Source organism: Amblyomma mixtum, chromosome 5 (assembly GCF_055824585.1).
Source record: "Amblyomma mixtum isolate Tamu chromosome 5, ASM5582458v1, whole genome shotgun sequence".
In the NCBI taxonomy this organism is placed as follows: Eukaryota; Metazoa; Arthropoda; class Arachnida; order Ixodida; family Ixodidae; genus Amblyomma; species Amblyomma mixtum.
In genome coordinates this window covers 29,164,287-29,189,752 of record NC_143016.1, presented here as the reverse complement: position 1 = coordinate 29,189,752, position 25,466 = coordinate 29,164,287, and the positions used below count along the sequence as shown (strand labels likewise).

The 25,466-nt window shown below is 50.9% G+C and overlaps 1 protein-coding gene across 7 annotated transcripts in view; it reads right to left on the bottom strand.

The window, feature by feature from the left end:
• Positions 1–25,466, bottom strand: part of by (focal adhesion protein tensin) — a 260,886-nt gene that overhangs the window by 155,403 nt on the left and 80,017 nt on the right. The window contains exon 1 of one of the 7 annotated variants that reach the window (XM_089543739.1): positions 7,116–7,347. The exons of the other annotated variants lie outside the window; for them this stretch is intronic. Within the exon in view, the coding sequence (XP_089399865.1) occupies positions 7,116–7,130 (15 nt within the window). The 5' untranslated portion in view covers positions 7,131–7,347. Of the gene's footprint in view, positions 1–7,115; positions 7,348–25,466 lie in introns of those variants that run through there. 7 annotated transcript variants of the gene reach the window in all.

Below are 25,466 nucleotides of genomic sequence, written 5' to 3'. Positions count from 1 at the left end.
GGGGAAGCTCATTGAGAAGGAGGCCTAGTCCCGATTCACTAAGCGTGGCGGGGCAAGCAGAGGGCGCAGGGGAAAAAAAAAAGTAACACCACAGAGTATAGTGACAATGGCACAGCGAACAGCATCAGTAAGTGTACCGAACGATTGCAATGCATTTATTCACAATAAGAGCTTGCGCGTTGTTCGCCACAACTTGTGCCTATTGTAGCTTTCTTTCTTTCTTTCTTTCTTTCTTTCTTTCTTTCTTTCTTTCTTTCTTTCTTTCTTTCTTTCTTTCTTTCTTTCTTTCTTTCTTTCTTTCTTTCTTTCTTTCTTTCTTTCTTTCTTTCTTTCTTTCTTTCTTTCTTTCTTTCTTTCTTTCTTTCTTTCTTTCTTTCTTTCTTTCTTTCTTTCTTCCTTCCTTCCTTCCTTCCTTTCTTTCTTTCTTTCTTTCTTTCTTCCTTTCTTTCTTTCTTTCTTTCCTTCTTTCTTTCTTTCTTTCTTTCTTTCTTTCTTTCTTTATAGTTCATGCCTTCGTTCGAGCAGAGACGATGTAGAGAAAACAACGGACACAAACGAAAGTTGTTTCGAACCGAGCAGATTTCTTCAAGGCTAACGCAAACGAATGCTGCTTCAAACGAATAGTGCTTCGCAGAAGGAACAGTAATAGGCTTTTTTTTTATTTTTCCTTTGTAGTTACAGTTGCAAGTTGGAATACAGAATCGCCGAGGCTTTGGAGGAACATTGGTAGACTGTTTCCACGATCCCACAAGGATATCACCCACTCAGCAAAACTGAAGTTTCCCAAAATTGAAGAATGTTTAAATAGATGCGACATGCAAGCCAGCGGTTGGCTACGAAAATGGCCAGCCGTATCGGCCACAGCGTCAATAAATCTAACCACTAAATGCCCCAGCTACACAAGCAGCGCAGCTTGGCTCACCGACTCGCACGCTGTCGAAAACAGCTCGAAACCTGCGTGAATCACGCGACACACTTTCCGCCTCTACCCAGTGTACCACAAGCAAATAACCGAAAGCGCCAGGCTATCCGTCGTTCACGACGCTTGCGTTGAGCCGCGTGCGTTGTCAAATAATGGCTTTCCGGCTTACACGCCTCCGCGTGCCGACCGAGTCCTGCTGTATTCTCGGCGGCCGCCTTTGGCCGCAGGAAGCGAGGCTCGCTTTCGCCAGCTGCCCCCCGCCCGAAGCGGCCCCCCGACCACGATCGGCAGACTCGCTTCGCGTTACCCCAATGCGCGCACACAAGGCGGAAGGGGCGCCGCAAGAACAATGCCCGTCAACAAAGGAGGAGAAAGAAGAGACGATGCCGGAACGCTCCGCAGCCGAGGACAACGACATCAGCGTCCTGCCGACACGGTGGCTGGGACGCGCGTCTCTTCGAAAGCCGTAGAAGATCCACGTTCCGATGATGATGTATACCGCGGCATGATCGCCCAAATTGCGTACGCCTATAGTCCGATACAACTTAAGTCTGCAGTGAAGCTCCGCCTACGTTGAGCCTCAGCGCACAGAATTTCTCCACAACAAAAAAGTAGCCCGCTGCTTAAACGCCTATCACAAGAAAAAAATTACGGGCTCTAGAATTTTAATACGCGAATTGTTTGATATAGTCAAATATTAAAAAGCTGATTTTGTTTACTGTTGCGATTGGCCAGCGGAGTAATACAGGACGCCGCGTACCGCGGCCCAGTGTTAGCAACTGCTTTTTTTTTTTTAAGTTTGCCACGTAACTTAAGGGTGCGCGTACGAAATACATACCAGCATATTTTCGGCACATTCGTATACATGTTCATTTCAAAGGGCCCCAGCAAAGCTCGAGCTGTGCACGTATAAGGATGTCAGGCACTCCAAACTGCACCCTCGCCAGTAAGTGAATATCCCTCACTCAAACTGACCGGAGAACATTAGCATCATCGGACAAGAACAATACGGACTATCGGTTTCGTTAAGAAACGGGTCCTCATAAATATTTCCACAAAAACACGAAACAGGAAATAAAGCAAAAACATTATTCTCGCTTTTGTATCCAGACAACGCGCACCGATTAACCACCGCGGTGGTTTAGTACCTAACCATTCGGGTGCTTAGTCCAAGGACGCGAGATGCGATGGAGACGAAATGCGAAAACGTGACTGTGTGATGCCAGTGCACACGATGAAGAAACTCGGGTTTCAGAAATTAATTCGCCGCCCTCCACAGCGGCGCCTCTCACAGAACAAGCCCAGCTTTGAGATGTTAAACCCCGCATACCACATCATACCAATACTCACCGCTTGTGCTACCTCGTTGCGTGGGAAGCGCGGATCCATACAAGCCGCTCCATTACAGCGTCTCATTCGCTTCCCTTTTTCTTCTGTATTAACCACATCTGCTTCACGTTACGACTAGTTGGCTGAGGAAAATAAAGTCAAACTAAAGATGGACTATCATCTCGTCGCTGACTGAAAACCAGAGAGAACAAAATGAAGGAAGAGAGTCACAGGAAGCGCTCGCGCACACGGGAAGCCCAGTGATGTGCGCCTCGAATGACAAGCGCGTCGGGACTAAAAGCCGCACTTAGGCACATATCTCTGCAAGGGCGCCACCGAAACAAAAAAGAAAAAAAAAAGAGACAAACACGCACGCCGATAGCATCGTTCATTCCGGCGCGTAGGCTCAACCGCGCAGACTTTTTATCCGCCTTCGCCTTCTAAGCAAGCGCCAGCCCATATCGAAAGCGGTAGCGCCTGCTCACGTATACAGCGCTGCTTCGAATCCGGCCGGGCCGCATTTTGAAACAGTGTGTCCGTATTAATGACTCTAGAGCAGTCGCCCATCGATGCCAGAACTGGTCCTTTTGTGCGCTTCGAAGCAAAGCCCACCGCACATCGTGCTCACCGGCCACGTGCATATATAGACGCATTTAGTGCGAATCAGCGTGTACACATTTCTCTTCCGTGAAAACTGGTCGAATCCGGCGCGTGAGGACACGTAAAGGAAAAATCTGCTCGGACAAAAATAATCGCAGCTGTCGGAGGAAACCCGAGACGGACAGATATGGAGGGACAGGGATTAAGAGAGAGTGCGTTTGAGAGAGAGGACGACAGCGAAAGAAAAATACAAAAAAAGGAAAGAAAACGCGAGTGAACTGGGTGTGTACGGGGGTGAGGAGGCAGGGAGGTGGGGGGGGGGGGGGGGGGGGTGGCGAATGCTGGAGTTGGTATAAAAACAAGAAGCCCTATATTTATACCCGCAGCCAGCCTTCGATTGCAGCGCGCGGCAAGCCGCCGTCCTCGCGCGTTCCACGGCCTCCGCCTCATCCCTTCAACTCCTCTGCGCCGTTCTTTGTACCACGCCCGAGCTTCGCCGGGGAAGCAAACGAACGGGAGATCCAGGCGGGGTGCGCGCGGCGGGGCGTTTGTTCTTTTTAACTGCGACGATCGACGCTCGCCCGATGCGGTTTTCTGCTCGCCGGGCCGTCTTCCTGAGCTCTCCTCCCCGGGGCCCCTATTCCTGTCCTCGTCCATGCCAGACTCGCACCATGTGCTCGCCCTTCGCACGTGACCAACCGCCGCCTTTTGTTTACCCCGGCGCAAAGCCTCTCCCGCCGGGGTAGCGCGGAAACGTCCCGTTCGAAGAAGACCCGCCGCGGCTACGGCCCTAGCCACGGGTTCAGGCTCGCCAAAACAGCGCAGCATTGTCGAAGCTAATCGAAGGCTGAACTCACGGAGCTCATCATACGTCAAACAAAAAAAAAAAATCGCTTTAGCTGGTTGGCCACTGTATATGCAGCTCCATATTCGCCTACCCCGATTGGCCCGCGCTCTGTCCAATCACCGAGCATTCTCAAAAGCGAGAACGTTCGTCCTAACTTGGCTTTCTTTCGGCTGATGAATGCCGTATAGCTTCTACGGCGTTGCACCGTTTCGTCGAGACAGACTATATACACAGTGCGTCAACGGACGCCGCCTGCGGAAATGTGCTGTCTCTCGCTGCTCTCTGCGGCGAAGGAAGCGGCGGAGCTGGCTCGTATGAACGGGCACGCAAAGCTGCACAGTTGTACGCGCGTGCTTTCCTTGTTTGTCTCGACTGTGTGTATGGAACGGGTCCGCGGTTTTCCTCCCGGGGGTGAAGGCGACGTACTAGTACGTGTACAAACACGCGCATCCGCGCGGATCACAGCGAGGGGAATGTAGACGTTGCGTACAGACATTTAGGATTGGCTGCAAGCCGACGCATCTTGTGCGCGAATGATCGGGAGAGAAAAGAGTGCTGCTAAAATATAAAGAAAATAAATGAAAACGGTGAACAAAAAAAAAACCTGAGCTCCCCGTGTGTAACAACTGTTTACGTTTACCAATAAAATTCGCAGAGGGAGAAGGTTATATGCGTCGGTGGGGGGATTGTGGCTAAATTCCCTCAAGTTTGCGCTGTCTCAACTCGGGTGGTCGCCGCACTGGCCCCCTCCACTGCGATGCTGAACGCCGCCGTTTGGAGATGCGGGTAACCGTCACTGGCGGATCCAGGGCGAAGAGTTTGCCTTTCTCCTCTCCACATTTCTATGCAAAACTTCCTCAGCAGAGGATTTTTCTTCTTTTCAACCCCAGAAAGGCTTCACTGTGTTACAATTCTGTAGCGGTTGCCTCACAAACTGATGTGCAGCGCAGAAGAGTTCCTGCGCGGACCGCAAGTGTCTCATTTTGTAGGCGTACGTCTGTGTGGTTGTCTTCAGAAAGGAGACAGTAAGCGAATCAACTGAAAAGAAAACGTGAACATTAAGTCATGCATATGTCTTTAGCTATGCATCTCCTCAACAATTCTCCCTCCACGCGTTCTAAATGCGCGTCTGAATCCACTCAATTCACCGCTGCAAGGAATGCACAATGAGCAGCTCTCGACACGGGTTATCGGTTCTTTTTGGAGTGATGTGATTAAGCCGGCCTTTCAGGACGCCATGTCTTCCTTTTTTTTCTTTCATCCACGCAAAACAAGCAAGAGGCACAGATAGGAAAAAATTCCCGAGTTCAACGTACAATGAATAAAACTACGCCTGTGCCCAGGATACAATAGAATCGTAGCTCCACCACAGGTCATTGACAGACGCCGTACAAACGCGCTCAAGTGTTGTCTTTTTGCATGTCAGCCATCTGTAAATCTGATAGACTCTTGCGGCAAGATGTATGCTGTGTTTTGTTTTTTCCCAGCAGCGGGTGAGTAGTTACCATCGGCGCAAAAAGCGCAAAAAGTTGGGACTCTTCCGATATCTTTTGGAACCTATGTTTAAACAGCCTTTTTTCTTCCTAACTCCCCTTTTCCAAGGCTCGGACACATCTGACAGTCCTCCAATGGGACGGGGGGCCAGGGGACGAACGATACAGGAGAGAACAGCACGAAAAAATTTTATAATAGTTATTGAAACCCGCTGAGCTAGTATCAACATTTGCAGGGACCGAAGTCATTATAATCAAAGAATCGCAGCCACCTTCCCCTTGCGCAGGGTGGTGACGTTTCAGCGTTTACATTCATGATTCTAATGAGCGTATTCCTTATTCACTGCGTCACCGTTTCAAGCGTTGTCGTGACCTCTTCACATGACCAGCATTCCCGTCTTGTCCTGTGTCACGTATCCGAAGCGCTCTCAACTGGAAACACGCTGCTGAAACAATGGAGGCAGCGATGAAATACAGGAACCCGCGCCACATCCGATTCTCGGTTATCAGCCACCCCCCCCCCCCCCCCTCCCCCCCCGACCTGCGGCTATCTCTGAGGCATTGGCGAATAACTCACGCGCTAGAGTGCAACACCACAGCCATGTGAGGAAGAAAAAGAAAACAAAGATTAAGGAGATGTTCAGCTGACAATCTTTCTGCAGAGTCATTCATGACACCTGATTACAACTGTTCGTAGTCCACAGTGCGAATTCTGGGGAAAAAAACTGGGCGCTAGAGGAAATTATCGCTGCGACATATTTCTGTTCCACTATTAATGAACAATTTGTCGAAAATTATGTGATGCTGGAATAAGGAGACGTCGAGGTGATGGCATGTGCGACCAACAGAGATGGCACGACAAACGGTAGCAGAGCAAGGGGTCAACATTCTAGAAAGTACACTATTGAACAGCACTTAAAAATCCCGGCGGTGTACGGAAAGTGAAAACAATTGAGTCACTTAAATGCCACAAAGCCCTGTAGGCATGTTATTAATTGTCACATATTCAGAGTGCCTTGCATGCAGTTTAAAACCTGCAGACAAGGCTATGAGACGTAGAGCCTTCATCTAATATATAGGATGGTAACTTTCACTTAAGGGCTCTTCAACATGTCAGTGTTTTAGGCGCCAAAGCTGAACTGATGCCACGGCATTTGAGTACTAAGAGTAAAAAAGGAAGAGGCGAAAGTTGGCACTGAATCCCTAAGATTAGTATTTGATGTGTACAGCTATGTAACTGCCTATTCTGGATCTCCAGTCTCGTTTGTAGGAAGTATTGGGTACAAATTCCGTTACCGCCAAGAATTTACCGTTTTCTCTAATGGCGCAAAAGAGCTCGGAACTAAGTGAGATTTTTAATTCGTGAACTAAGGCTTAGCATTCGGTCTCCCGAACCGCACTTCGTAAGCAGAGAACGAGCGTCGCTCCCTAAGCAGCGGGATTCGAACTCACAACATCTCGCATAAAAGAGCGCTGCTCTACCACCAGGTCACAGCTGCGGATCTTCCAGTGAAACATGAGACGTCAGCGTGCAAGGAGTAGCAAGATATTTGACCAGCAGGCAGCATTTTCCTAGGAGGGGCGATAAAAATGCAGATACGCCGGAGTCAGCTCAAGTGGTTTCCAAGATAAGCGAGCGGGTCAGAGCTCGCGACCTTGCGCCAGAGAACGTCTGTGAGGCCAGTTATACGCGCTGCTAGCTTGGCGCACGCCCCACACTCAGCAACTCAGCAAGGAAAATAAAAACAAGCCACAGTTATGACGCTGGCAGCGTCCAAAAGGCGCGCGGACGCGCCAGGCGAGTCACGTTGCGCTGCCGGTGACGCGCCATGCGCGCGATGCGACGGGACGCGCGCGCGCGTTAGCTTTCCCGCAAAGGAGAGACACGACGTCGCCGCCGCTGCTGACGGTGGCGGCAGCTCACCTTCTGAATCCTCATGGAGCCTTCCGTGGTTGCGGGCGTAATCCGAATCGGTTCCCAGTCGTGTCGCCCCCGCTACGGGACCACCCAACGCGACGACACACCGCTCGAAGACGGCGACGTTTCTTGCGCACGTAGTACGGAACCTCCGGCGAAACTTCGCTGCAGACGACGATCGCCGAGGCTCGGCAGCGCCGCCGACATCGCTGTCTTTTTTCTGCGGTTTTTGTTTCGGTTCTTACATGGCTTTTCCGGCGTCGAGAGGAGAGGAGCAACGTTGGAGAGGAGAGCGTAGACCGCGGCGGCGCTGCTGTAGCAAAGAGAAAACCAGGCGCCGTACTGCCGGACGTGACGTCCCGCACAGGCTTCCCCCAATCACAGCGGCGAGAGCCGTGTTTTCGGTTTTGTTTCGCGCTAGCAGACGACGGAGCGCGCGGCGCGCGTGCTCGCAGAGCGTCGCGGGGCCAAAGGTGACGGCGCGGCACTCGAGGAGGAAGCACGTTTGCTTTCCCCGTTATTGCGCAACCGCCGACGTCGAACGCGTCGCGAGCGTAACAGGCTAGACACGTTGCTTGTCCAGCCTGATTGGGCCGATCACGAAGACTCCCTCGATACGCAAACACCGCCCACGCGCCGGCATTCCAAAGCCGCCGTCGCCGCCGTCGCCGCTGGAGCTGCGCTCGCCAGCGACACAACTGCGCCGAAAACAGCGCGAAAGGGGCCACCGCTAAATTGGAGCAAGCCCGGAAATGCCGCCGTTCGATTGTTGTGCGAGGAAATAGGCGATGTGGAGTCAAATCGAGTCGTTAATGACGGCGGTCGTAGCGGTTTGGGACGATTTCTCTCCAGCGTGGCTGGCCGCCTCCCTTTCGAAGAGAGAGCCGCCTTTAGTGCATGTACATACAATCGTCACAATTAGGGTGTATCATATCAACACTGGGATCACGCGACGCGCTGCGCTCCCTTGGAGGAAGTGAAGTTGGCCAGTTTATTCATTAATCACGCCCGTATCCTTGGCGTTGGTGACTCTGTTGTGAAAGCCGAGCAGGACAGACGCCGGGCTTGCGTGTCCGCGATGGCGCTGTCGGCTCGGTCGCCAAGACTTACACGCCCGGGGGTCCTGTTTCTTTTCTCTTCCATTTATATCGCGCGGGGAGCTTTTCTTTTTTGCCACTTTCTTTCCCGGGACGCCCAGTCTCAGCGGCCAACAAAGCGGAGGCGGCAGACGCCAGCTGCATGCAAACGGTCCTCTTAAGCGAATCTCGATTCATAAGAAGCGGTAGCGTCCGTGCCATTTTAATTTTTAACTAGTCTCTGATTCAGCCAGATAATGAAAAATGTAGCTCCACACGGCTCGACACTTCCACTGCCAAGACTGCCACGACGGCCCGGCGGTCTTCTTTCTCACTTGTGTCTCATAACCTTGGTTTCGCGGAGGGGTGCTCAATAACTTCAGTTTGCTGGGCTGCGCCTTTTTTTAGAGCGCAGCTCTTTGGCGCCCGTTTCTGCGTTTCGCGTCGTCGCCGTCGCCGTTGTCTCTCGTAACCAGCAGTGGACACCTTATTCGCGCTTTAAGCTGCGAAACCAATGGAGCGGGAGCTTGTAAAGCAGAGGGAAGGCGCATAACTGCCCTCTTGGAACAGTGGACACCTCAATCCTGCTTTAAATAAATGTGTTCACCACCACCAAGCAGGTTGCAGACACACTCCATCCTTAGCCATTCTAGACTTTCACTCATCACAGACGGGGAATACGACCCCCCCGTCTGCCAAAATTGTTACCAGGGAGAAATCGCCACCCAGGCACACATCCTCTGGGGTTGCGCGGGAAATCCGCCCCCTCGAACCTTACTGCCAGCTCCCTCCGAAGAAGGATGGAACCAACTCCTCAGAAGGCCAGACAAGACCATCCAACTGGCACTGTTGCGAGGTACGGACTGTGGACTCGATGAAGGCTAGGAATTGGGTCTTTATTAAAGAATTTGACCCAGAAGAAAAGAGGGCCCCAGGCCCTTGGAAAATACAGACTGGCTCCCCGAGCCGCTGCTCTCTTCTGCTGCCGGAGGAAGACTCCCTTTGTCCGTTGACGGTCGAGTTTTCGAACGCCGTGGTCACGTGACCAAGCCGCGGTTCTTGGAAGAAGCGTCCTTGGGGGACGAATCCAGACCACCCCGAGTTCCGATGCGAGAGGAGAGGGGACAGCCGCGACCCTCATAAATATGTCAAGTTCGGGAGGCGTGCGTCTTCGGCTGAACATGAGCCCCGCGTCCACGACGAGGCCGGCACCCTGCGGCGCCGAGGGTAGACCGGGACGCTCGCGGCACAAACAGTTTCCCGGAGTTCTCGGGCCCACAGGCCAGCAGTGTCGTGCAACGCAACAGCACTCATTTCGTGGGCCCAGGAAGTCGCCCCCACCTGGGGGCCACACCAAGCCCACCTGCCCTAAATCCCGCCAATCTATGGCAATAAAGTTGTTTCTCTCTCTCTCTGGCGGTAGTGACAGATGTGCGCTGCATGCGTTGGCATCGGCAACGTTGTGCCAGAAACTCGGCGCTGAAGCCATAGGCCGTCGGCGTTCATTGTGTTCATTGGCGTAACGGCTGTGACAGAAATACAATTTCGCTAGCCACATGCTTAAAGTCCATGCACGTCTGACTCCACCGAACGTGCGCATGTGTTTGGTGCTGTGTGTATGCCGCGCAAGCCTAATCCATCGCGCAGAGTCCTAAGATACGGTTTGCGAGCTCTCCCCGATACTTCCAAGCGTGTGCACTTCGTGTGCCCAGTGCTTAACGCAGGGGCTCTAGAACTTTTTTTTTTTTTTAAGCGAAAGCTTTACTAATTGCACTTTCAAGCCTTTGCGTGCGACGGCGGTGCACATGAAATGACCTTTCGCATGACCTCTGTGTGACGTCACGCCGAAGAGCTGGGCGACCATCTCGCGCCCTCTGCGAGTAGTGGCAGTGCCACCACCGGCGGCCTTAGATTAGATTGGATTAGATTACATTAGATTGGATTCGATTGGACTAAATTGGATTAGATTGGATTGGATTAGATTACATTGGATTAGATTATATTAGATTATATTACATTATATTCAATTAGATTATATTACATTATATTAGATTAGATTAGATAATATTACATTGGATTGGATTGTATAACCGATGCATCACCACAAGTCTAACCCCAAGCACCACCACCAGCTAAACCATGGCGTAGGTACGGATATTGCTTTCGCAATTACCGGGATTAACCAAGCTAATGGTCAAATGAGTAATTACTCCAATGAGTAATTACTCCCTTATTAACCAAGCTAAGCCACGGCGAATTTTTTTTTCAGTGTGTGTGTGTGTTTGTGAAGGGAGGGGTGGGGGGGGGGAGAATTCGAGTTGGTCTTGTTACTAATTTTTATAGGTTTTTTAAATATTAGCTTTTACATTTTTCATATTTTTCTTATTTTGGTCTGTTTAAAGGTGTATTTGTTAATACATAAAAAATTTGAATTAAAGTGGGCAGCTTTATCGACGTACACATAGGAGTGATGATTTGCGTTCAAAAATTTTGTGCACAGTCTGTTTCAGTTTCAAGTTTGTTTTATTTACATCATAGATGTGGGTAGGTCCGCTAATAATGCTAATGAACAGGGGCAGACAATCAACGGCTTGCTTTACGACTGGCTATAAAGTCAACTAGCTCAGTCCCACTGTGCTTCGCATCAATTAGTTCCCAGAATTGAAGCGCTAGTCTGAAACCTGATGTGATCAGGGGCAAGCAGTTGGAGGCTGGGGGGGGGGGGGGGGGGGGAGGCGCTGAACCTTTGGAGAAATGTTGCCCCCCCCCGCCCCCTTTGTTACGGGGTCCCTGACTTAACGCTGTATGCCTTGCAAGCTATTTGTCAAAATGTGTCTTGGGTCTGGTGCCGACTGCAGGCAGCCGTAACCATGCGTACATAGAGTATTCAGCACACATAATGACTTACACATCACAAACCCATTCAGTATTCAGGACAGACGAACTATCACCGACCGAACATGACTGAAATCCCGTGTGCGGCTTTTTTTCTTCCCGGATGCAGCTGAAACGTTCGTTATTTTCGCCGCAATACTGAATAGCTGTTCAGTCCATAAATCTAACGCTATGCATATAGCCATCGTTGGACACTGCCGCCATTCATGTATTTATTTTATTTATTTCCAGTGCGCCGATTGACTGACATGATTAACGAAACATCAGGAAGATTTCGCTGGTTTGTTCGGAAAAAAATATTTACATGTCCAACAATTTCGGAAAAAAAACTTTAAAAATTCGAAAATTGTAAGATGCCTTAACGGAAATACTGAAGGTAATGGTCCATACTTGTGATAATAAAAATATTTCTTTTGAAGTGTTTTCATGGCGAACGCTTTTGACAATAGCTAAAACGTTAAAAAAAAATAGACTACCGTCTGGTGATCTGCGGATATATTTTGTTATAGTGAAATCTTACATTATATGAAAGAACTGCGTTCATAAACGGTTACCCGCTCAAAAATGCTTTTGCCCAGAATTGTTGGGTATGTAAGCGCAAGTGCAACCCGGAAAGACAAGCAATGAAGAGATTGGTACATCCACAAGGAAATGATGACTGCCCTTATTGTCCGAATAAATTTCCTTTTCAATGGTTACGCAAATAGGCGAGTTCTCCAAATCACCGAAGCCCTAGCGCTAAGTTCTCGCGAATGTGTCTTGAAAAAGGCACTTGCATGCTTCACTTTTGGAAAAAAATCGGCGCTCCTACCTAGAAATGTAGATGAAAAGGACGCCACAGCAAAATAAATATCATGCCTTTCCGAGCCGCTTCGTAGACCCTATCTCATATACTTTAATTCGGGGACATTTCTGGCATCGAATATTGAATTATACCACGGGCACAACGTATGTCACGGGCACAACACATATAGTCTGCCCAGACCCTGGCGTAACGACAACTGAGCCCCCGTCCGCAACTTCAAAGATGGCGAATCCTGATCCGTTAGTGTTGCAACGCGTTTTTCCTTTCTCGAAACGACTGGCCTGCCCGTTCGCAATCAGGCGAGTCTTCTGAAACCGAGAGGCGAGACGAGAGCCACCGCAAGTGTCAGGTTCTTCAATCAAGGTTGCATAACACGCGGAAATAACTTATAGGCGCCGAGGGTCCCAAGAAAGCAAGAATAGACAGAACCGAAAAGAAGAGACGTGGAAGGAACGATGGAGTCAGCGGCGACTCCCACGGGACACCCTGGCTAAAAGTGCATATCGCGGGGCTCCCCGCTGCTCGGCTCCGCGCATCCAGTTGGCCGAACGGCTTTGCGCGCTTTTCCTGCTCGAAGATGACAACGGCGAGACTGTAGGGGTCGTAGGAGAGGAGGATTTAAAGGAAAACGAAAAGAACACGAAAGGCGTACAATTCACAGAACACAGAAGAGGAGAAACATGCGAGGAGAAGGAAAGGGTGGAGGAGGAGGAGGAGGAGGAGGAAGAGGGGAGAAGAGGATGAGACAAAAAAAAAGAAAGGCTGCCCCGGAGCGTTGCGCAAGCGTGCAATGGGAGGCTAGACAGGGCGCTCACGCGCGCTATCTGCCAACACAGCGCCAAGCGAGCCATCCAACCGTAAAGCAATTGGATTTTGCAACGTGGGGAAAAGGCGTCGCCCGCCGATTCACTGCGCCCTGCAGTTGCCACCTGCACTTGAAGCGCGTCGTAAAGAAACCGCAGACAGCACGGCCGACAGATAGAATGAAAAACGCTCCGAATGAACTAACAAAAACAAAAAAAGAAGGCAGAGAGGGAAGACGAAACGAGAGAGTAGGAAGAGGAGGCTGAAAGACAGTCGGCAGATTGCCCGTCAGCCGAAGCATCGTCGCCCGGGCCCGGCACGCTACGAGGAGGCCATGCGCGACGCGTGCCCCCGTGGCGGGCCGACAACGGTCGTGAGGAAACACGCGGCGTCGAAGCGACTTTTCGTGTACCGTCGATTTCGCCTTTCCCCCAACATCGCGCCGGCATCGCCCTCGCGCAACCTTCCCCCTCCTCTGTTAGGCTGTAATCGCCCGTGTTCCATTTCAATCGGAGCAGAACGGATGCGATCAGCCATCAGCCAACTGCAGGAATCAACGGGGGAGGAGGTTGCAGCTCATCGAAAACACACGGGTGGCGTCCAGATAAGGCGGACAAGTTGTGTTCGCGCGCGTCGCGCCGGCCGCGAGCGCTCGCGGGGCGCCTGAAAGAGAGCGAACTGCAGTACCGGCGTGAGTCGCAAACCACTCTCTTCCCTTATACCTCGCTTCCGCGCCAGCTTGCCCCGTTTTATCTCGCTCTGTTTACATTCCTTCCACATCCCAACCGTCCTCGCTGGTTTCCGCGAGCTCCGTCGGCTCACGCGTCCGCGTGCGCTCACCTTGTCCTTTGCGCGGAAGAAGGAACAAAGCACGCAACGCCTTCGTAATAAAAATACAGAGAAGCGACAAACCAACCCCGCGGAAGCATGAATAGGCTGCTCATGCAGCCGTACTGGTTAACCGCCGGTTTCAGTCCTCACTTCAAACAATGGTTTTTATTTTAAAGCGATACCGTCAGAGGTCCCGTTCACGAGAAAAGCCAGCGTCCGTCCGTCCATGTAACGAAAAAGCAGGAGGCTCACCTGCCTCCCGGGCCAGGTGGTAGTGAAATTAATTCAAATAAATTAAATGCAACTGCCACCTGCACGTAGTGGCACTGCGCATCAACCCATTGGTAGAGAAACAGCCTCCGGAGGACCCTGAAAAAATGAGCCTTACGGGAGCTCGGAAAGAGAAACCTGGTTCCCACAAGCCCCAACGACGGTGGCTGCGTTTGAAATAGCCACCTGGCGGGACAGTCAAACATCGTTTAACTGTTGCACCACTGCGCCAGGAGTGCTATGAAGATTGTCTGCGGTCGATGAATTTCTAGATGAAGCGGGCATGAGTGTGTTACCGTTGCGGTTGGTTTTGCTACAGATCTATGAAAGTAAAGCAGTATTCGCGCAGGAGATATCTGTAATGTACATTGTACTCTTAAGTGAACGTTAAACATCTTCCAAGTTTCTTTTTTGTTTTTTTTTTTTGTTTTTTACGTTCTCACACATCTTTGTTTCTTTGGTATTAGTATCCCACTTCACTTTTTAACCGCTTCATTGTCGAAGCTACGTGACGATTTCACGGCAAAAGGGGTCTGGGACGCAACGCCTTGACACAACAACCGAAGAACGAAAACACCCGCGCTACTGCCGGAATTTCTCCTGCTGCGGTTGCTGTACCACATACAGACTCTGCGAAGGTAGATATTTCTTGAATGCCCTGGGAATATCCCTTCCCTATATATGCAGCAAGTACACCAGAAAATCAATAACTTCCAGCAGCAGTTGGCGACACTGTGTTACAAACACGAATGAACAACACGTCAGTAAGCCAGTTATATGGTAGTAGCTTCAGGCTATACAACAAAAGTGTGCAACAGCTGTATCTTACCGGTACTCACCTATGGGGCAGAAACGTGTAGGCTAACATAGAGGGTTGAGCTTAAGTTAAGGACAACGCAGCCAGCTATGGAAAGAAAAATGATAGGTATAACGTTAAGAGATCGGAAGAGGGCGGAGTGGGTGAGGGAACAAACGCGGGTTAATGACATCCTAGCTGAAATCAAGAGGAAGAAGTGGGCTTGGGAAGGGCATGTAATGCGAAGGCAAGATAACCGCTGGTCCTTAAGGGTAACGGAGTGGATTCCAAGGGAAGGCAAACGTAGCAGGGGACGGCAGGAAGTTAGGTGGGCGGATGAGATTAAAAAGTTTGCGGGGATACAGTGGCCGCAACTGGCAAAGGACAGGGTTAATTGGAGAGACATGGGAAAGGCCTCTGCCCTGCAGTGGGTGTAGTCAGGTTGATGATGATGATGAGCTTCAGGCGTCTCTCAGAAAAGACACTGCCCGCCTAATCAATGCTCGCAAGCACCAACGCTTCAACTTTCACCGGGGTGCAACTACACGAGGGCACGAAATAGCCCCGCTAAAATGTACGGATGTACGGCCTGTAAAGTCTCTACCTATAAAGTACTTCACCCACGCCTGCCGGACAGCAGGAATAACGTGCTCGGAATGCCCCGTTCAATTTGCCGAAGTTGCGAACCGTGTCAAACCTCCCTCAATACAAAGCGGCTTTGCAACGCTGCTTGCCGAGGTCGCCCAAGAAGGCCGCGCGATCGACCGCCAATACATCACCTATCGGGCTCGCGCACGTTGCACGCGCAACACCGTTCACTCTCATTTGCATAGCTCGCGTTCCACCGTGGCACGACGGAATTCCTGCCGCCGTCGCGAGGAGACTGCAGGAAAGCAAAGCCAATGGCACGCATGTGCTTCCAGCGCAATGGCCCGAGAGCGCGTTAAGTAAACCCTGGATTACAAACTGTACTAAGCGCATGGATGGCGAATACAAAGCGCCGCCAGAGGCAGCGACGCGTTTAAACAGCGAGCCAATATGGCCTCCGAGATTATCTGCAAGCGCGAGTGATCACTCGCGCTAGCAGATAATCTCGCAGACCATGGACCCAGCGGTTCAACTCCGTCCGCAGCCACCAGGAAATTCGAAGCCATGTAGCAGAGTCCGGCCATGGCTTCAGGGGGCGAGGTTCGAGTGCCGGAAGGTTGTATACGAGAAGCCTTCTTGTGTACCACCACACACAGCTGTTCATAGATTTAAAATTTTAAGACATGAGGCCTTAATTTGCAACGATCCCTTACCGGTTTAATTATTGGTAGCTGACAGCTCCCGTGACATCATGGTCGGCATTGAGCGAGCAATGTGATTCGCCAACTGCTATACAGAGGACGAAGCTGCCTGAATTCAAAGACCTAAGGTAATGGATAAGGAAAATAAACGTTACAATATACGACCGGAACACGATAGCCTGTTTTACGCGTTTTTGGAATCGTTAGGCTCAGCTTCTAAGGCTCTCAGCGGTTTAAATTTATACATTCAGTTTAAATATGTCCATCAATATGTGCTGCGTGAGGAAGGTTATTACTGAAAGTGATTTTGATGACCTTTTCCTGTCCTAGCTTAGTCATTACATCTGTGCATCCTGCAGTCAGAAAATAGATTAAGGACTCATTAGAAGCAAAGAAGTAAATGGACGGTAGTTCATCATCGCCACACTTCCTCACCCAGAAATTCTGGACAAGCGCATTTTTTCAACGGGAAGTTGTTTATAAACGCAATTTTTTTTTCATGTATCGCAAAATTGTATTATAATAGTCCATATATCCACAGATTCCTATACGAGGCGCTTGCACTTTTCTGCTATATATTGTCAAAAATGCAAGGTTAGACCATTCTCATCAATATGTTCATGCCATTACCTTACAATATTCCACATAAGATCTCTCATCGAATAACGAATGGTGCCACAATAACCGGACTGTAATTAATCGCATCATTTATACTTATACAGCACACTTCTGTTAATAAATCGTTTCCTCACTCATTCGCCGGCTAAAATGGACACCATGCTCCTATTGACATGTTACCTACTAGAGTATCTGAGCTGTGTTTTCCTTTTCTTTTTGTGTGGGTTTTGTACTTTGGCTCATCTTCAGATAGTCACTAAACATACGTACAGTCGGGGACAAAAGTCTCCGGACCACGTGTTCCTCAAACGAAGCTTATAGCTCTTCTATCAGACAACGGATGGAGACCACACTTGTGGGGATGAAAGGACAAAAATTTAACTTTTACCTCCACAAGTGTGGTCTCCAGCCGCCCACTAATAGCAGAGATATCGGCTTCGTTCGAGGAACACGTGGTCCGGAGACTTTTGTCCCTGACTGTACGTAGTGGCTTCAATCAACTGCTCGTCTGAGGTTGAAGCGCTTTAGCCCTTTAGCAAAACAGATTCTTCGTGGTTTAACGCACTCTTTTAGTGAAATATGACCTTTGTCCTTCCTACTCTTGTCTGTTGCGTGGAGAAACAAAAATGTCGCATTCTTAACGGCATCTTTTACTGACTTATTATGCGTACGGGGCACGTCAATGACGAGAATGTAGGAATATTTGCTGCATATATACTGATTTTCACTGAGCTGACCGAGATTGGTCTTTTGAAATTTATGCGGCCCTAACAGCTACCTATTACCTACGGGCACTCGTGGCGGTTTTTGTTCAAGGCAACATAGTCGTTCATCACGCGCACTACACATCGTAATCGTTTGGGAACATATGCGTCTGAAGTTGCCATATTAACAGTTACCTTCTTCATAACTGCCGAGAAGCTTAAAGTTTACATTCGACATTACAAAGTCAGCAACTACAAAGAGCTGACGTTCTTTTTGATTGGGTGCTAATATGTGAAAGCATCCGTTCTTCCAGACTTTCTTTTAGTTTTATGCTTTTTGGTAAAATAATGCTCTCAGTGCCCCCTGTCTCTTAAAGGTGCAGTGAAGAGGAATCTGAACTCGTCTTTTTGCCGCGGGAACTCTATATTGTGACGACCCCACATAATGCGCAGGTCCACACGGGACGGAGAGGCAAGAAGACACCGTATGGCTCAGTTTAAACAAAATGATGTAATCAATAATTATACATGGTACATCAGAGGCTGGGGTGTCCGAGCTTACGTGGCGACGCCGTCATGGGGGCGATGGATGGTCTCCGGAGTTGCGATCCGTCGGTGGCTGGCAGAAGCTGCGCGCCGTCCGGCTTCGGCGCTGAAGGACCCTTTTTCGTGAACGATCTCGTCCTCTCCGTGCCTTTCGTCCGCACTCGCCAGCTATATCTGCTCCGCCGGCCACGCCCGATCTCCTGTCTTCCCCACTGGAATGTTTCTTTCTTCCTCCTTTCCACGGCGGCGCCCTGCGGCATCCCCGACATCCCTCGTTGGAATGTCGTTTGACTCCCGCCGGCAGCTTTCTTCTCTTGTCCTTGTACGGCCAGGCATGCCTAATTGGGCTGGCTTTCCCCCCCGCCGGCGCCTTTGTACCATTGTACCCCTTCAGTGGCTTGCCGCCGCTGGGGGCTCCGTCTAGGCGGCGCCGCCGAACGCGGAGCGTTTAAGGGGAGACAAGGGAGTAGGACGGTTGAGCACAGAGAAAATTCCGACGAAGATATGGGCCCTGGTATTTCACGCACGGAACGTCACACTCGCTCACCCTCCAGAAGATTGTTCACCCTCCAGAAGAATGTTCTCCGAACATTTGAGTCCAGGCAGCTCCCCTTCTTTTTCTGAATCGCCTCGCACATTCCGTCCGACAAAACACTTTTCGCTGCACACAACACCACTGCACTGCACCATATGTCGCAGCTGTCATAACTGGCGTCTCCAGGGGCAGCACTGATCTTCTTTCACAGACAAACATGAAACTCAGCACCCAAGCCTCTCCTTGCTAGTCCAAACTGGACGAAATAAATTTACCGCAGTTACAAAGGAGCTCCCACTTCCAGCACAATCACGGCACAGACAAAAAATATATAGATAACGAAAGGAAGTCGGGCATGTTCTGCATCCTGCGTAAAAACGGAACTTTTGAGCCCCCCGCATTAACTTCTTCCTCAGAGAATGAGACTACTACCTTCCCTTTTCTCAAAAAATCCTGCCCTAATATACCTGACACTCCGTTTGGCAGAGACACCGTGTCCGGGCATACGTAGCAGGGGTGCTCCAATGCAATTCCGCCGAGAGTGAAGTGTAACCGGTAGAGCCCACTTATGCCAAGAGGATCCCCCGTTATGCCTACAAATTTGGTTGCCATACCACCAGACGCTTCCAACACCTCGCGATCCCCTTTCCTTCGAAGCGTGTTAAAGCTGCTTTCCTTAAGCAAGGTCACCTTTGACCCCGTGTCTATCAACAATTCCATGCAACAGCCATTTAACTTGCAACGCACAACAGGGCATGCCTCGTCGGCCACACAAACCACCACCACCTCATTACCCACTGCTCCCTCCCCACACTCATCAGGATGGGGAGGACAACCTAGTTTTTTGTCCCTGTATCTGGAGCCTCGCTGTAGGCTTGCTTAGGGCGTGTCTCGCCTGCTTCTCTTTGTGGCTCCCCACGGCGCACGTTTGGGCAGAACCTTGCGATGTGTCCGCGACCCTGGCACGCGAAGCACACGATTTCTTCAAAATCTCGCATACCGCGCCTGTAGCTTTGTGGCGGTCTCCGGTTTCCAGCGAATGGGCGCCGTTGAGCGCCCGCTTCAACCTGGCGTTCCACCTGCTGAGATAGCAGCTGCTCTAAGCGATCTAACCGCTCTGTCAAGAGAGCAACCTCAGGGTTGGGCACCGCTCTCTCTATGACGCGAACTCTTGCTGCGGCCGCCGTTAGCGCCTCATTTCGTTCCTCATCCAATGCGGCCGCCGCGGCTTGGTCGAAATTGCTCGGCTTGCGCGAGAGCACGAACCGGCGCACGGGGTCTTGCAGACCAGCCACAAACAAAGCGGTCATTTCCTCTTTAAGTAGTTCCTCCGCGTATTTCTTCTTTAGCTGGTCTCCTTCCTCCTCCCTACTCAGCGTATCGCGCGCTAGGCGCTGAAGCCGCGACGCAAACGTTCGCACGTCCTCCCCTACCATCTGTCCGGCGTCACGGAACCTCTGTACCCGCACATGACGTGGTTCAGTGTCGAAATGCTCGAACGCGAGCTTCTTAAATTCCGCAAATGATTTTGTGGATTTTACTTTTTCGTCTCGCCAAGCAAAATCATGAGCAGCTCCTGCCATCTTACACCTCGCCATTCCCAGCATTTGAGCATCGGACCATCCCCCCATTTTCCCAATCTCTTCTAGCATGGAAGAGAAATCGCAGATTGGAACCCCTGTCTTATCTCCCGTAAACGTCGGAATGACGCTTCCTAATGCCAGCATGCTTGCTCCGAGCGACGGCTGTGGAGTGGGAGCTCCGTCAGTTACAGACATTTTTTCCGCTCCAGCCCTCCGGTGCCTCAAGCCTCTCAAATGGGGGTCAAAGTCCCGCAATCAGTCCCGTGATTCCCCTTTCATTACAATTTTGAAGTCATGAATGTTGCAGCATTCAGAGGACATTTGCTTTTGAGACCCCACTTCTGACACCAGTGTGACGACCCCACATAATGCGCAGGTCCACACGGGACGGAGAGGCAAGAAGACACCGTATGGCTCAGTTTAAACAAAATGATGTAATCAATAATTATACATGGTACATCAGAGGCTGGGGTGTCCGAGCTTACGTGGCGACGCCGTCATGGGGGCGATGGATGGTCTCCGGAGTTGCGATCCGTCGGTGGCTGGCAGAAGCTGCGCGCCGTCCGGCTTCGGCGCTGAAGGACCCTTTTTCGTGAACGATCTCGTCCTCTCCGTGCCTTTCGTCCGCACTCGCCAGCTATATCTGCTCCGCCGACCACGCCCGATCTCCTGTCTTCCCCACTGGAATGTTTCTTTCTTCCTCCTTTCCACGGCGGCGCCCTGCGGCATCCCCGACATCCCTCGTTGGAATGTCATTTGACTCCCGCCGGCAGCTTTCTTCTCTTGTCCTTGTACGGCCAGGCATGCCTAATTGGGCTGGCTTTCCCCCCCGCCGGCGCCTTTGTACCATTGTACCCCTTCAGTGGCTTGCCGCCGCTGGGGGCTCCGTCTAGGCGGCGCCGCCGAACGCGGACCGTTTAAGGGGAGACAAGGGAGTAGGACGGTTGAGCACAGAGAAAATTCCGACGAAGATATGGGCCCTGGTATTTCACGCACGGAACGTCACAATATACACGTTCCGAGCATTCTTAGAAACTACGACGTATTGCCTTGTGCGGCTGATTTCCCTAATTAAATCGAGTTAACGTCCGGCTCCCGCCTTTATTTCTTGAATTCTCCCCGTACGGTGGGCGGAGTCGATGAACGTGTGGAGTGCCTTTCAGCCAGCTCCGTGGAGGCTTTGCTTTCGCTTTATGATGTTTTTTAGGTTTCCGTGAATAAATAGTTTCATTCGCAGATAATATAGCCGCAAAATAAGCCCGCAGAAATAAAAATATGCGAGGACTATTTGCTACTATGGATTACTAAGTATTACTCCGCTGATGGCAGAGCGGCAAGCCGCCACGGGACTGGGTGAAAGGCTCTCCCTGCGTTGGTCGACTCCGCCCACCGTACGGCGAGAATTCGAAAAAAAAGGCGGGAGCCGGTCATTAATTCGATTTAATGAGGGAAATCGGCCACACATGGCAATAAATCGAGGTTTCTAAGAGTGCTCGGAACGTGTAGATAGAGTTCCCGCGGCAAAAAGACGAGTTCAGATTCATCTTCACTGTACCTTTAAGCTGTTTGTGTCGTGCAGATAAAGAACTCATCAGCACCATCATAATCGTCATCATCATCATCAGTTCCCCCAGTTCCCCCAGACACCACAGCGCGCCAGACACCACAGGGCGCGCAAACGTGTGTTCGAAACAGAAGCTAGCCTGCTTCTGTTCTGCTGGTCCTCCCAGAAAAAAACCCAGAGGGGCCGGGCGGGCAAAGACAAAAGAGCAGAGGAAAGGTGAAGCGAGAGGGAGGAGGAGTCGGGTACCAGCACTTCCGCGTCCGCCGAGCGGCTTCCCCGCCGGTCTGACGCCCATAAATTGGAAGTCGGCTTCGGCTCCCTCTCCGCAGCCGGGGCCGAATCCCGCGCCAACAGCAGCAGCAAGCAGAGGCAGCTGCAGGGGCGTCCGAAGGACCGCCGGCGGACGCCGACGTCAACCCGTTTGACCGCAGCAGCGGCATATGGGGGCGGTGGCGTGGCTCCACGATTTATGGCCGCCGACGCCGCTAGCGGACGGAGCCTCCTTTCCAATTGAAAGGAGCAGCCACGTTTATCACCACGCACGCAAGCCTCGCGAAAAGTGTGTCCCTGTCTGCCCCCAACCCCACCGCCGCCGATGCCTGCAGAGTCGCTTCGCGGCAAGGCAGCCGAGGCTCGCTGCCTCTGCAGACACGCTACGCGTCTTCTCAGGACGCGTGGAGCTCTGCTGTCGTTGCCGTGTCTGCGTTGCAACAAGTGACCAAGAAATGCGTGCAACCGGTCAGGCTTGCGTGCATGAACGATCTGGACCGTGGAAAAACGTCTGCTTCAGTTGTGCTTCCTTGCAGAGAAAGCGAAGCGTCCGCAAGCCGGCGGCGACTTCCACCGCAAAGGAGTCATTGGAATATGAGGGATTCCCCAATAACCGTCGAATTTCTGCTGTCTAGTACTTCATCGTTCTCAGCGCTGTTCACTTCTCTCCTTAATGCGTACAGCTCGAGATTCATTCAAAACAAATCACAATGAGGCCGGCAGTCAGTCCTTTCAAGAGGATGTCGAAAGATGGCGCTATGCTCGACGCCTTCCATCAGGCGCCGCTGGGAACCAGGTTTCGCCCCGAGATTGGCCAGTTTCTGAGCTATGGCTGTGCCTGTCCAAAGCAAAAAATGAAACGTGCAGAAAATAGGCAACGTCTCTCGCTTCGGCCTGGTTTCCACTTCATTACGTGCTGTGCCTCCAGCGTGAATTGCCCTTGAAAGTGAACGACCAGCGCATTTGACGGCGCGTATACGTGTAGCGACGCACTGCGGCGCGAACAACTAGGCCGATTTTCATGCGCGCCGGTGCACCGAACGCGCCCGGCAGGTGGTCTTTCCTGCTGAGCCCGCCCTGCTACGCTCTTCTTCGCACAGAAACGCAGTCGCTTTCGGCAGACGAGTCCACGATGCCATAACGCCAAGGCACTTGGCTGGATTACGGTCAGTACGCGAGAGAAAAAAAATTCAAAGCCAACAGCTGCCTTGACCTATTTCGCGAGAATTCTCGTGTTATACAGGGAAGAATCACGAAACGCCTCGAAGCTAGTAAATCCTGCATGCATTCTCGAAAGATGGCCATTTTAATTTGAAAAAGGAAAGCGATACTTTTCACTGTCCTCCAGAGGCGCAAATTTGTTTTAAATCTGGTGACGTAGTTCCATTCTGGAAATTAGATATTGTATAACTGTCTTGCTGATTATGCTGTAAAACAGAGCTTGAAAAATCTTAAACACCTGTAATAAAAAACCAGTTGCAGAGCAGTAACAAAAGGAGGCGGCTACGACGTCTTCGCAGATTGTTGAGCCCCAGAGCACTGCACTAATATTCCAGACAGATGACCAGATAACGAAGAAGATACGCCACAGTACTATGAGTTCTTAAAAGCTTACAGTAGGCTCCACATAGCTTAGTTCATCTACGGAGCAGAGGTCGGCGTTTTTCTTTTTACTAAGTCGATATAAACACTATGCGATTCAGCATGAACAAGAACGGCATCTTGCAGTACGTTCCCGTTATCTGTCACATTTATTTCGCACCAGTTTCACATTTAGTGTCACGTCACACAATAGTTAAAGCTACCGTGCAGCTCCAGTGAAATCAGTAAATGGATGCTTGCAGGTCTCAACTATATCATTCTGGAAGCAGCAGTCACCTCTATTTCACAAATACATATCCTCAACATACGTGTTTCATATGCAATTTACCCTGTGTTCCCTACTCTATCGTTATTCCCGAATATATCCCGAAGTTGTATCCTCCTTTTACTAACCACTGCTTTCCGCAGATTTGTTTCTCTTCCCCTAATCTTGGAAACTGAAACCCCGAGGTTATCTTCACCTCCTTCATATAGGCTTAGGGCGTCAAGTCCTTATAGTTGTTGCGCCTCAGCGTGTTTAGCGTGCGTTGTGTCTAAGCGAGCCCAGCAATGCGTCGCGTCAGAATGCCTCTCTCTGCATGCGAATTCGACGCAACTCTGTCCCCACGTGTTCCAGACAGTTTCCGAAAAACGCAGCTGTGGTCGCCCCAGATGCCCTTCTTTTTTTTTCCTTCCCCTCGTGCACGGCCTTCCACCGCAGCGGCACGTTCGTGCAGCCAGCGCCCGTAAGGACACGACCGGCTCAAAAAGCGGCGTAGACGTCCGCCGCGCACGCGAAAAGAAACCGCCGCCGAGGAGGGAGCTACGGTCGGGGCTGAAGGCGAGGAGAAAGCTGTTCGCGTTGTACAAGACAGATGTATTTACGAGCAGTTTCCGGACCTGCGTGGGAGGAGAAGTGAGGCGGCGGCAACGCGTGCAATCATCCGCAGGACAGGGGCGCCAATCGGCAGCGGCTCCTATACACGCTAGTCGGGAGCGGCGCGCGAGTGCGCGCGTCACGGCGTTATAGAGGTCGCGAGAAGTGATGGATGTCCCGCCGCTTGGGGAAGAACAGGCTGTTTCCAAGGCGCGCACACGTACTCCCCGGGCACTCTGGACTGAGCCATCAACGCTATCCGAAACGTCGTCGAGGTTCGCTCCGCACGCCTGTGCGCGAGGCCCTCTGGCCTCTTCATGAACGCTATTTCGAGCGAGTACACCATCCTAAGGGTGCACGTGACTGCGAATTAAAAACGGGCCAAAGGTTGCCGTATGATGTCATTAATCTATAAGGGTAGGTGGTCTGTCAAGAAAGAGAATAGTGCGAGCCAGTTGTTGGCCGTAAGTTGCTCTAAGTTAGCACTCATAGTGAATGGCTGGTGCCTTGATTGTAGTTGCTGCTAGGCGCTGCGCCGTGCGGAAGTCGCACTCCAGGCTTAGGTGCAAAAGCTTAGAGGATTCGGTGATGGGTCGGGTTCTGCGGTGGATAGCTTGTTGGTGTTGGCAGCACACGTATTATTAAAGAGCAGCGATACCTTACAGAAACATGAACTGGCAGCAGAATTTCAAACTAAGTGCAGGTTCTACCTGTCCCAGCAGTTTGCAAAAACGCATGGGACGCGTTCTCACACCCACATAGCACCCATAAGCAAAACGGTTCTCCGGATTCACATTTAAGGAACCATATATTACACGTATATATGTCGTATCTTGGAATACGTAGAACACTTTCCAGCATACAGCTGGCCAGAATAATCTGACGCATCGTTCCATGAGCGGTATATCAGGAACAGAATTTAATGTACATAGGAATAAATATTGAAAATGAAAATTACTAGATGGGGCCAATATACATGTAGAACCAGGTCAAGAGTGCAGGGAACCGAATTTGAGTCCTGTTAACTTCCCTTCCGTTTCCCGGTCTCTCCCTCTTGCTATCTGTATGGATTCCCTCAACGTTTGGAATGTTTCGTTTTATTCGAAATAAATTCAAATAAAAGAAATTCTCAAGACTCGATCAGTATCTCACCAACGTCGGAATGAAGAGGTGGGCGGTGCGACTTCTGACCCAGCTAGCTGCGAGTGGCTTTCGTTTCGTCGTACAGTTAAAGGCAAGTGACCGACTGCTCTCTGCGGGACTGCGAGAGCATGTAAATTTCACCCGAAGACTGCTGACGCACCATTTTTGGG